Source organism: Mus caroli, unplaced genomic scaffold (assembly GCF_978045245.1).
Source record: "Mus caroli unplaced genomic scaffold, Mus_caroli_1 scaffold_17, whole genome shotgun sequence".
Lineage (NCBI taxonomy): Eukaryota > Metazoa > Chordata > Mammalia > Rodentia > Muridae > Mus > Mus caroli.
In genome coordinates, this window is record NW_028227272.1 from 643,344 (window position 1) to 656,582 (window position 13,239).

At 41.9% G+C, this 13,239-nt stretch overlaps 1 protein-coding gene across 2 annotated transcripts in view; it reads right to left on the minus strand.

Moving 5' to 3' along the window:
• Positions 1 to 13,239, minus strand: part of Crebbp (CREB binding lysine acetyltransferase) — a 132,869-nt gene that overhangs the window by 31,809 nt on the left and 87,821 nt on the right. The window contains exons 7-16 of one of the 2 annotated variants that reach the window (XM_029470633.2): positions 11,717 to 11,819; positions 11,314 to 11,460; positions 10,488 to 10,605; positions 9,474 to 9,645; positions 8,955 to 8,999; positions 6,603 to 6,727; positions 5,925 to 6,098; positions 4,133 to 4,546; positions 2,665 to 2,844; positions 1,659 to 1,848 (exon numbers count right to left, since the gene is read on the minus strand). In XM_029470633.2, coding sequence (XP_029326493.1) covers positions 1,659 to 1,848; positions 2,665 to 2,844; positions 4,133 to 4,546; positions 5,925 to 6,098; positions 6,603 to 6,727; positions 8,955 to 8,999; positions 9,474 to 9,645; positions 10,488 to 10,605; positions 11,314 to 11,460; positions 11,717 to 11,819 — 1,668 coding nt within the window. Of the gene's footprint in view, positions 1 to 1,658; positions 1,849 to 2,664; positions 2,845 to 4,132; positions 4,547 to 5,909; positions 6,099 to 6,602; positions 6,728 to 8,954; positions 9,000 to 9,473; positions 9,646 to 10,487; positions 10,606 to 11,313; positions 11,461 to 11,716; positions 11,820 to 13,239 lie in introns of both variants that reach the window. The other variant, XM_021184469.3, reaches the window with a different exon arrangement.

A 13,239-nucleotide genomic window follows, 5' to 3' on the forward strand; every position in this document is an offset into this window, starting at 1 on the left:
CTTTTTAAGATTTGTTTTATGAAACTGATAACGTGAGCATCTGGAGGAGGAGGGGTGGGGGGTTGTTATTACAGCATCAGGTATGTCAGTACTTACTCAATGACCTAGCACTCTGCAGGTCACAAAGGATGATGTCAACTCACCTTCAAGAGCCTCAGCTAGCTGTCTCTTCTACCAGAGTATCTATCCCCAGTTACCCCAAAGAGCCACGTATCACTCCTCTCTTCACTAATAAGTTATTGGAATGAGAATGGATGTTCCTCACACAGTTCAAACAATATTGTTATCCTCTATTTTTTTTCCTTCGAGACAGGGTTTCTCTGTAGCCCTGGCTGTCCTGGAACTCACTTTGTAGACCAGGCTAGCCTCAAACTCAGAAATCCGCCAGCCTCTGTCTTCTGAGTGCTGGGATTAAAGGCGTGCACCACCACGCCTGGACAAACAATATTATTCTTAAGACCCTAATTAAGTTGCCTAACTCTTTTCAAAACATTGAAAGATTACAAAATAATGTCATATTTTTGGTCATATTTTTGCTTCCACAGGTAGAGCTCTGGTTCTATTCTTCAGGTGGGGTGGGGTAAATGGTACCACTAACAGACTTATTAATTTAAGCAAATCAAATATTGTTTCTCTGGTTTACTTCTTAAAAGGAAAAAGTAATGACAAGATAATCCACATACTCAAAACCTCTCTGCCCCGGCGACTGTAAAAGAAGTAGTGCCTTTCCTAGCTCTGCAGCTTTACTGCTCAGCCACCAACAGTGTACTCTTTCTGAAACGTGTCTGCCACCTGCAGCTCTCAACTTCCAAAGTCCTGTTAAGCAAGGGCCACTTGCCAATTTTCCAACACCCTATTGCTTTTTACTGTGGACACAGCTTAGCCGAAATATACCCAAATTCTACTTGTCCTGAGCTAAGTGCACACATCTGTGGCCCACCTCATGCCAAGTCACAGCTCCTTCCTGACCTCCAGTGCTCACACAGATCGACAGTGATCCTTTGCTTCAAACTACAGCATTTTTGCTCATTTTCCATCCTGATTCCTTCATCAGCTTTTTCCTGGCTCTGCAGAACCTGCACTGCTTACGCTGCTCAGAGACCCAGAAACATTCCAACTCTGCCCCTCTAGTCAGTGACGTCATCTCATCTCAGATACAGCTCAGGGCTGTTTCCCTCAGATACAGCCACAGTCTGTCACTGTTACTTTTCTCTCTCTCTGTGGACGTGTGGATGGGGGGAAGGCTGTCTATGGTACTTGAGTGTGTACAGGTATACACACCTTTGCATGCATTCATGGATGCTAGTATATAACTGGTTCCCTGCCTTATTCCTTTAGGTTTCTTACTGAATCTGGAGTTAGACTGGTGGCAGGCAAGTTACAACTTCCTGTGTCAGCCCCACTCCTCCAGTGCTGGAGTTAGAGAGACATGTGCATAGCCACACCCAGCCTTTTACATGAGTGCTAGAATCCAAACCCAGGGCTTCATGTTTGCCCAGCAATCTCTGCCACCCTGCTGTCTCCATTTCCAAAGGTGAAGCTTAGAGAATGAGAGACAAGGAACATGAAAAGGAGTTTGTAATTATTTTCCTGCCTCAGCTTTTAATCTTTGGTGTGGAAGCGCAGCTTAGTCTGACATTACAGAAAACGTGACCTACTTTTTTTGCGTGGCTGGGAAGGAGATGTTGACTGTGAGGCTGTGTCGTTCGCACTGCTCTCTTCTTCCTCTTTAGCTTCCACTTTTACTGCAGGTTTCTTTTCTTCTACTTCCATTGGCTCTGACTTCTGCTCTGTCGCATCTGTCTCTTCTTTTACTTGGGAAGAACCTTGTAAATCCTCTTCCATCGTCTTGAGAAAAACAGAGTCAGAGAACAGGTGTCTATGATACCTTTGTAACCCAGGCCAGCTTCCCCTTGACGTCTGCAGCACACAAGCTTGCTGAGTACTCCCTTAGTCAAAGGCACTGTAAATATTCTTTTTAGTTCCCCACTAGGAAAAGGAACAAAATGTCTGATGTCTACTTAGTCACTTTATACAGCACCAGTACAATCATAATTCTAATTTAATTTAATTTCAATATAAAAGTATGTTTACATGCTCAGTAAAATATTGATACATCTAGTTTGAAAATAAGGGTACCTTGGAAAATCAAAATTAAGGATCAAGACCCTATGCTCTGAGATGAAGAGTGTGATATGAGACTTGGACCAACTGGGAAGCCCATGCTACTACCATGTGGCACCAACATCACGTATGACACTGGCTGCCATAAAGGAGTATAAGGGTACTGATGACAGAGTTGTTCAACTTTTGAGAAAAAGCAGACTATCTAAAGTTTTATTTATAACTTCATGATTTTTAAAATACTGAACACAGACCAAAAACAAAAAACAAAACAAAAAAAACCCCCCACAAAAACACAAAAACAAAACACATTCCCAGGCTGGATTTGGCTCTTGGCCTACTGATTTCAACTTCTGCTCTAAGTCAGTAAATGAACCTACTACCCCTTCTGCAGAACTAAAAATGAAAGAAGAATATTAACAAAAAGATTTGTGGAAAACTGGAACAGTTAAAATGAATATCTAACACCATGTTAGGTCCTGAGGATAAATGGTAAAGCTGCCATACATAGCTATGTACTAAGGCTGAGGGAGCATCTACCTCAGACCGAGGTTCCCCCTTGGATTCAGTAGGATCAGGCTCAGCTTCATCTGTGTGCACCTCTGTCTTCATTTCCAGCATGGGCACATCAGGTCCTGGCTGCTGGGAACTGGTTTCAGCACTGGTCACAGAGGAGGGAGTAGGGACTCTATTATCAATGCTGGCTGCTGCCTGAGAAAGCTGCAAAGAAATCACAATCATTCACCTCTGTAAAGCAGAACCATAAATGTCCTCCCACCGCAGTCTGCTCATTATTTTTCTTTATAACCTCAGTACTTAGTGTGAACACTAAAGGGCAGACGCTCCCTGAGGAAGCTTAACAGTAAGTCACTGAGTGTCAGAAACACAATGACTGACTTCTTACCAAAAATGAAGAGCTGGACAAACAAGAGTTTTCTAAATTCTGACATAAAATTATTTTCTCTCTGCTTTCAGACTGGATTATTTTACCATTATTTCTCTTCAGTAACATTCCTACTTATGGGAGAAAGGCAAATTATAAACTATTTAAAAAAAAAAGTATTTACAGAGAGGTCCTGAAATAATGGCCCATATGAAGCATCTATCACAGGGTAGTGATGGTGGTGGAGTAAGCAAACACTCCACTACCACGTAACAGGCTCTAAGCACTACATAAATTAATAAAGGAAGATTGAAAAATTAAATACAAGTGTTTTAGAGGGCATAGGATGCAGCCAGTGGCAAAGTGCTTGCCTAGCGTTTACAAAGGCCTGGTTTGAAGTCAAGAAACATAACTAATTGGAGACAAAAACAAAGAGAGTAAGTATATGCCCTTATAGAGAAAGCAAAATAGTAATGTCATCTTTGCAACTGTTGCATGATTAATTTTGTTATTCTACAAATATCCTAAGTATCTAAGAACGAAATTAATGCAAACCTGGGAGGAGGGGATCTGTTGTTTCATTATGAATAAAAAAGTCATGTATTCTGAAAGAAGGCTGGACCTTTATAGTTTGGAGCGAAGCATGATAACTAAACCCACAGAACTAAGCACAAAAGCAGTCAAACCTCGACAGTATTACTCTAGAACAAAAACCAGGTAAGAGAATGGCAGCACACACAGTTCAATAGTTCTGTCCATGCTGTGACATACTGATGATTACTGACTTCTATAAACCACTCTGACCAAGGGAAACTGTAAGCCATACCTTTAGGGCCAATAGTGGGAACAAATCACAGTTTACTACAATTTCTCACTCTCACACACACACACACACACACACACACACACACACACACACACACACACGAGTTTTTCGCACCAGAGCAATCTGCTATAGCATCCTGACAGACAGAATAGTCTTTTATATTTATAGATAGAGTCTTACTTTCTAGCTCTGGCTGGCTTCAAGCTCACAAGATAAGCCTGCCAGTGCCTTGAGTGTCCGACAGACCATTCTTAAGGGACCCTGTACGAGTTTGACTTGATAAGGACAAAGAGGCTCACCGGTGTGCCAGGAGGCTGAGTATGCACAGGCGTTGGTTGCTGCTGTGATGACTGAGGAGTAGCCACAGATGGTGGCTGCACTGGGGTCTGAGGCTGTGGGGTCACCTGAGCCTGTGCTGCTGCCTGGACTGTAGGGGTACTCTGTGTTTGGGCAGCGCTGGGCACTGAGCCAGGAGTTGGGGTAGGAGTCTGCCCAGATGACACAGGAGTGGATGGCTGAGTGGGAGCTGCTGGCTGGGGAGGGGTCATCCCTGGTGCCGTTGGATGTTGGAGAGAGGGCATGCCAGCAGCTGTGGAAGCAGGAGGTGGAGTCGGGTGCAATGGTGACTGTGTCACTGGTGGGCAAGGCAGCTGGCTGGCCTGGGGTGCCAGCATGTTCAGAGGGTTAGGGAGAGCACCTCCAGGTACCTGGCCCTAAAAGAAATAGTAAGAATATGTAAAAACTATTTTACCCAATTGAAACCATGAGGGACTTGAAGAAAAAAAAAATTAATACTAGTTTCTTAATTAGTTCTGCAAGTTTCAGGAGGATATTGCATTTGTAAAACTTCAGACTAACCATTTATAGCATGAACCACACCATGTAATAAAATTAGCACTAAAATCCTTCTCATACTTTGACTTACACAACTCCAATATCTGGTTACAATAGTCATTGCTTAGGCACATATTTACTTAGTTTACTAACTTCATGTTTTGGCACATCTACTTTTAACTTGGACCACAGAAAAAGGGGTTTTGTTTTGTTTTTTAAATAAGTTGAGACACTAGAGCATAGAGCACTGACTGGGGAGACCCCTAACTTTAAAAAAAGAATCACAATGGCTGTTCCAGAGAGAAATTTGACCTAGGTACCACCAACAGTTTTATAGGATGACAACCACAAGCAGATTACACGTTGTCTGTAACTACTTGTACATGGTTAAGAGCAGAGCTAACAGTTATGACTAGGAGTATGACCCTGGAAAGAGAACATATTTACTATCTGGCTGTTGAACAGAAAAAGTTTACTACTGGTCACTGTGGCAAATGGCTGAGATAGAAGGAGTGTAGCCTGGGCTACATGGAGAGACTCTGGAAAGGGAATAGTGTCGGTTTCCTTATCTCTGTTCTAAAGAAATGAAATGATAGGGAAAATTAATCATTACTGAGTAAACCTAATATATTCAACAACTCATTCAGCATTAGCTAAGTGTTTAAAAGGACATGCCTTTTATATTTTGAGAAAGATTTAGCCTATTTTAAATACTTTGTATGCAGCTGACATTTGATACACTACCAAAGTAAGGGAGAGCAGTAAAATGGATGGAAAATTCAGCTGAAATAACTCAGTAACTGAAGCATGCTCATGGGGAGAGTGCTATTCCAATGATTCTGATAGCTTTGACCCCAGCACGTAGTAAGATACAAAACAACCGAGCCATTAAAAGAAAATTCACCCCTTCTTAAAGTTCCAGTATTTCTCAGAATGACGTTAATCTTAGATTTCTAAAGCACACAAACAGCATCCAAAATCCAAAGGTAAAAATACAAAAGTAACAAAACAAACAAACAAAAACCAAAACCAAACAAACAAACCCCCCACAACCACTTTATGTGTGAAGTTTATCTAGAGGGAACAAGAAGAATTAAACACAAATTTAAAATTACAGGGCAAAATGGGAAATGGAAAGATGTATATTCTAGAATTCTAGTTTCCATCAACTAAGACAGGATCATGTCACAGAGGCTGGGGCTACATTAATACTGGTTGACCAGGCTCCCACAGTGAGTGTACCTGTGAAACACCTGCCTGGGCTGCTGGCTGCCCCATGCCCACACTGTTCACACTCATTGCCCCACTGGATGATGGAAACTGGTTCTGTGGCAGAAACTGGTTCTGAGTAGGTGCCTGGGCCATAATGTTGTTGGCATGGGTGCCCATCATATTTGGAGGCTGAGGCATCCGTGAAGGAGAAATGGCCATCTATAAGACAAAAATCAGAAGTGTTAGGTCAGAGTCTTCAAGAGATACACAATACAACGGAGATCCAAAGCCTTACAAATCTAGTACACTTTGGTTTTAAAGACCACTACTTCCCAGGGACTCCCCAGTTCCTAGGCACTTTCTACAACTTCTCAAGCAATCTCAAGTCAATGCTGAACTGTCTTCAGAATGGCAATCAATAGCATGCCTTTAATTAGTTGCTGATGTGAACAGACACCAACAATATAAGCCATTGGCTGCCTGTTCCTCACTGACAGCAAATACCTACAGAATTATTATTTCAAAAAAAAAAAAAATCAGCATTCAAATAGTCCTCATTATACCAACAATCCTGTTTGTTTGCTCGTTTGTTTTAAGAAAACAAGGAATTAAAACAATGCTCAAATTCAAATGAGTAAGTCCCCTAGAATCTTCAGGTAACAATGGAGTAGTCCTGCTTAGAGAACACTCTACTGAGCAAGGACTGAGAGGAGGAGCACTTACACCCGGAACTGAGGCCATGCTGTTCATCTGCACAGAGTGGTTCATAGGAGAGGCTGCACGAGGTCCCATGGGTGCCTGTGGCAACTGGACGTTTCCCAGGGACATTGGGTTAAATGAATTCATCCCTAGAAACAGTTACAATGTTCATTAACAAAAGCATTCACAGGAAAAGAAATGCACTCATCCAATAACTCTTAAGACAGACACAAGGGAAACAGACACAGAGAGGAACCGAGCCCACAAGCAGATCAGAGCAGACTGTAGCAGCCTTTCCATATCTGACAGGGGCTGTGAGTGGGAGGGCTAGGGAAGCTACAGTAAGATGAGGACACGAGGGCAGGGTAGAACTAACCAGAACTAATGAGCACAGAGCACAGAAGCGACAAAACAGACAAGGAGGTCTTGGGCAGCACTGAGTCTACCTCATCTATCTGAGCACACCTTCACTTAAAAGACCCTAGCCAGGCTTCCAAGCATCTTGGCTAGGATGATACTATGGTTAGAATCTGTGCTAAGACTAACCTTCTCAATTTTGCAAATATCTTTAGCAGAAAGTCCCAAGGGCTACCCTTAGACTTAATAGTTAGCAGAAATATCACACCAATGCCAAAGGCTTAGCTGGGAAGTATTTTCAGACCACAGAGGCTAGTTCTCATGAACTTTCTACAGAAACTATGTAAACTGTGGGCTCTAAATGAAACCTCAGTTCAAGCTGTTATTCTGCCCATCGCTGCAATCTGACTCCTTGAAGGCTCTGAGAAGCCTGCCTTGCCATTGCTGTAAGCAAGCAAGAGAGGCTTCTTCCACTTTCAGCGACTATCCAAACCAAATGCCAACAAGATCCCAGAAGACTTTCTAGGGAGTGTATAACAAATGTAAAAGTCTCTCCTCCATACCAAATTTGTGCAGATACTAAAAAAAAAGAGCATGGAAAGTAATCCACATTCACGGGTACTGATATTTCCAGCAAAAAGGGCTGGTAAGCATGACCCAGAAAACAACTCTTCTTATCACCTGCAGCTTACGAGTTACCTTGTCAGACCCCAAGTCAGCATGGCTCCCTATGCTCAACTTCTCCACCACTTAACTTAATCCCCTCTCAAATGCAATCCATCCTAACAAGTCCTTGGCCAGTTTATCCAATGTGTATCTCAGTGTGCAGCAAGAGTCACAACTTTAAATCAAGTACCCTTCCCTCTCAAACTGATCTGTAGACTGCAATACTGTCTTAGTTAGGGTTTTACTGCTGTGATCAGACACCACAACCAAGGCAACTCTTATAAAAACAACATTTACTTGGGGCTGGCTTACAGATTCAGAGGTTCAGTCTCTTATCATCAAGGTGGGAGCGTGGCAGTATCCAGGCAGTCATGGCGCAGGAGGAGCTGAGAGTTCTATGTCTTTATCCAAAGGCTGCTAGTGGAAGACTGACTTCCAGGCAACTAGATCTTATGCCCACACCCACGGTGACAAACCTATTCCAACAAGGCCACCTCTCCAAATGGTGCCACTCCCTGGTCCAAGAATATACAAACACCTTTCTTTACTATCTGGGTAATGCTCCCATTTTATTTCACAACCTGGAGCAATACCCTACAGTTCAGGTCTTAGTGTGTCAAGAGCTGAAAATCTCACAAATGGCCCCAAGCCCTGAAGCCCAAATAACAACAGAACCTTGAATTGAGCCTTCTATGGTTTAGACAGCTATCACTACTCCAGGCATGAATGGAGCTCTGCAGCTGGGTGTGGTGGCGCATGCCTTTTAATCCCAGCACTCGGGAGGCAGAGGCAGGTGGATTTCTGAGTTCGAGGTCAGCCTGGTCTACAGAGTGAGTTCCAGGATTGCCTACACAGAGAAACCCTGTCTCAAAAAAAAAAAAAAAAAAAAAGAAAGAAAAGAAAAAAGAGAATGGAGCTCTACACACAGCCTCCTGTCATTGAGAACCACTCACCATCTCCAATTCTGATGGCCTGGAGCAGCACTGTATCTTCTTGGTCCCCTACAAGTGCCTGCCACAAACTGGCTCACAGACTCCCCAGCTGAGTATTCAGAAAGGCCTTTTCCTTCCTAGAGTATGTTTCTTTTACCTAATCTCCTAATAATGTCACCATTGTTTGGTGGTGGGTTTGTATGTCAGTACAAAATCCTATTTCTGACCTCTTTTAAAAAAACTCTGCAATAATTTCCAAAATTTAATACAAGAGACTCACATTATTTGGTGGATTACATTCTCATCAGAAAGAGGAATAGAAAGAACACAAAAGGGAAAATAGGGGCTAGGTGGAGGGAGGACATGTTTGATGCTGCTGAATGTTAAACTAAAATATGGCTGACAATAAATAGTTAAATACCTTGAGAAACCTGCATGCGATTCACTGGCAAAGGCAGGGGCCCATCTATAAGGGGGAAAATGTAATTAAAAATAAATACACATACATACACACAAACACACACACACAAACACACACAAAATACATTGAATCTAAAAGACACTTGCCAGCACACCCTTTTAAGATATCTCCCCTATGCTGGGCAGTGGGAGATACCTTTAACACCTTTAATCCCAGTACTGGGGGGCGGGGACGGCAGCGGCAGAGGATCTCTGAATTTGAAGCTAGCCTGGTCTACAGAGTGAGCTCCAGATTAGCCAGGGGTGCACAAAGTAATAAGCCTGTCTTGAAAAACTTGGTAGAGAGACACCAAAAAAGAAACAAAAATAAAAGATTCTTCCCATAAGGCAAGCTCATACAAAGAGCTTTCAAAGTGATTTTTGGAGAACATAACTCTATAGTCTTAAAAATATACTCCAAAGAGTAAAAGAACACTACGCAAACAAACTAAGGACTGGTAGAGAGAAATGCAGTTCTTACTTGGAGGTCTTACAGACTGGGCTGGTGGGATCACAGGGGGCTGAGCCCCAGAAGCTGGTAAAGCCGGCTGGTTACCCAGGATGCCTTGTTTATGTAAACGTGACCTCCGCTTTTCTTCTAGTTCTTTTTGTATTTTATAGATTTTCTCTGCTAATAAATGATAGTATTCATCCTAAAAAGAAATAATAATTAATATTAAGGTACTGAAAAACATGAGAGCCCATCATTTAGTTTGCATGTTCTAACTAATAAACTCACTTGTCACTCATGTTTTGCTGTTGGGAGCTGAACTTGGCCATGATGCACTAAGCAGGTACTATATCACTGATACCACTGAGCACATTTTAAGTGCATTGACAAAGAGGTTTGACACATCTGATAAACCAAAATCCCATCCCCCCTGCTCCACCTAAATTCCTAGTGATACCAGCATACCCTTTAGTTTTCACTTTATTGAACTAGTGACTTTACTAGACGTAACAAATTGAAGGTACAAACACTGCCTTTTTTTATTTTTTGCACAATTGAACTTTTTCTTTGGTATTCACTGACACTACCAATAATACAAGAATCTGGGCTGGCGAGATGGCTCAGTGATTAAGAGCACTGACTGCACTTCTGAAGGTCCTGAGTTCAAATCCCAGCAACCACATGGTGGCTTACAACCATCTGCAATGAGATCTGACTCCCTCTTCTGGAGTGTCTGGAGACAGCTACAGTGTACTTACATATAATAAAATAAATAAAAATACAAGAATCTTAAAGAACACGCTCTGTGAAAAAATATGTTCCAAAGATACACGTTGATTTTATAGATCTTCTGTACTCCTTCCTAAACTATGACACTTGTGCTTCACAAGGTGTCTAGGAATCTCATTCTTACTTGGACATGTCTCTGTTCAGGGTACTCAAGTTAGGAGTCTCCTAGACCATGTAGATTCTCCTAATTCTGGATAACTAACTAGACAAATGCCATTTCCCACCTATAGGTTCAACAGCTGCTTAGCAACATACCCTGCTATTAGCAGACTCATACATGTCTCCCTCCACTTTCTTAGCATAGGCAACCAGGTTCTCCATGCGGCGATCTTTCAGAGCTGCAGGGTCTGGAGTTGGGAAGATGGCTTGAACGCTGAAAGAACAATGTATTCTATCAACCTGCTTTCAAGGTGGTCACAAGGGAACTAAAAAAATAAAACCAGGAATGGCTAGCTACCTGTAGAGGCCCAAAGCTCACTGTTCATTTCTTCTGCATGAACATGGGAAACAATACTAACCGTGCAACTACACATCCAGAATCTACATACCAAACGTAAATATGTGCTATGCCATTTTAAGAAGCAGTATGATTCCAAATTGCTATTTAGAAACTATGCATTATAAAAACATCAAAGTAAGTAGAATCAATAGTTGATTAACTTCATTTCAACTCAGGACATATAGTATGAAAACATTACCTTTCTGTACATAAAATAACTGTCAAACCATCTGTACTTACCAGACCAAAATTTCCCCAATTTTTAGGGAGCTCTATAACTAGTTTCAAGTCATTGAACATGGTTGAGCTCAAAACCAAAGAGGATGGCTTCAGGTCATATTTCTATGCTCTCTGATGCCACTACACAACGGGGACCAGAGTCCGAGAAAGTCAGCCTTCTTAGGTCTCTTAGCAGTGGGAATGGCTTTCTGAAACAAGCATGGACCCTTGCACAGCTCTGAGCTGTTAAAATGTGGTTCAACATGCAGATAAAAAGCACAACATCAAACATCTACACACCCACAAAGATTCAACAGTTTCCTCAGCCACAAAATGTGACTCTGGATCTCAAGGGTTACATACAGTTTATGGACTAGATGACTCCGTAGGTCCTGAGTCACATGTTCATGCCAGCCTTTTCGAACACCACTGCTGGAAGGAGGCGCTGCTGTGGGTATCGTGCTGAGGCTTCCAATGTTACCAGAGTTTGAACCATCATTCATCAGTGGACTAAAGAAGAAATAAGGATACTTCAAGCAGCTACTCAAGTGAATCAAATGTACTCCACTTTCTTCAATCATATGACTTAAAAAGTTTAAGAGAAGCAAGTAATGTATATCCACCAAAATTTACAGTGTTTCATTGGCTGTTTTACATTTATCACTTTAAAAAGAGAGGCTGAAAAGACAGCTCCACTGTTAAGAGTGCTTGTTTCTCCTTCAGAGGATCAGGCTTCAGATAGGAGTTACCTAAACTTTGGTCTTACTTGGTAGCCCCCAAGGAAGTTGGAAGAGCTGATTCTGAAATCAAGTTTGGTGGCTGTTGATCTGTTGTTATTCCTCCTGCTGGAATACTCATAGGGTTGTTTCCTTTAAAGACAAAGAAAAATGAAATTAATTCCTACACAATAAACACTTCAAGTTCCTATAATAGATGAAAAAGTGAGTATATAAAGAATAGCAGAACACAGTAGGACAGAAGCTCTGAAAGCTGTATTTCTCATTAGTGTAAGCTGTAGTCTCATTAGTCAACCAAGTCCATCATCAGCTCCTTCCCACTCTTACTCTACAGCCTAAAGAGAATATGCCCTGGAGGCTACAGAGTGTCCTAACAGTACTCTATGGCTACTGAGAAAATGATCACTGCCCATTTGATGCCTTCAGTTTTTCTGTTTCCTTAGTGTCAAACAACTACACTGACCCGCCTGGCACATACCTGTGTGTTGGGGCTGTTCTTACATGTCAGAGAGTAAACTTATAAAAGTTAAGTTTAGGAGAAAACAAAAAAATAGGTGTTTTAAAAAATGCAAACTCAGAATAATATAATTCCAAAATACTACCATCAAACAGGAAGGGTGTAGACCGAATTTGGAACCCTGCTGATAATAATTTAGGTATTTATCCAGAAAATAAAACAGGGATGGTTTTAATTGGTCCATCTCCCCCTCTTTTTATCTCTCTCTCTCTGCACTGCTGTATATCAAACTTGGAGCTTCCTTCATGCACACTAAACATGTGCTCTATCACTGACTCACATCCCTAATACTAACTGGTCATTTTGTAATGACTCAATTTTGAATCTAAAAAAGCTAGTGCTACCAGTCACAACTTCATTGATAGCACTGTTCACCCTAGAAGAGTCTGAGGTTAAAAAGGACAGAGGAAAATGTTAAGGAAGTAACAAAAATTGTGATGATCAGCAAATGTTTAAAGCTGGCAAATGCCGGGCTACAGTGAGCAGAGGAAGCACTGACTTACCCATAGGCAGGTGACAGCAGCTATTGAATGTTACTGCTAACCAGCCTGATTCTACACGGTCACTTCCAAAGTGACCACAAAGACAAAGACATGTCAGGACTCTACCAATAAGTGGCATACTTAAGAGCTCACTCAAAGCCAGGCGTGGTGGCGCACACCTTCAATCCCAGCACTCGGGAGGCAGAGGCAGGCGGATTTCTGAGTTCGAGGCTAGCCTGGTCTACAGAGTGAGTTCCAGGACAGCCAGGGCTACACAGAGAAACCCTGTCTCGAAAAACAACAACAACAACAACAACAAAACCAAAACAACAACAACAAAACCCTCAAAAAATGCCCACCCCCCAAAAAAAGAGCTCACTCAAGTTGGATTCTGCATTCTGAGCCACAATAATGTCCTTTATAAACTGTCTAGATAAAGTGGCACACATAGAGCAAATCACTACCTCACTTGAAATGTTCTTTTTACAACCATGTACCATCTTCCCTGCACATTTACACCTCAAGTTTTCTCTGGAAGCCTGTTGATCAAAAG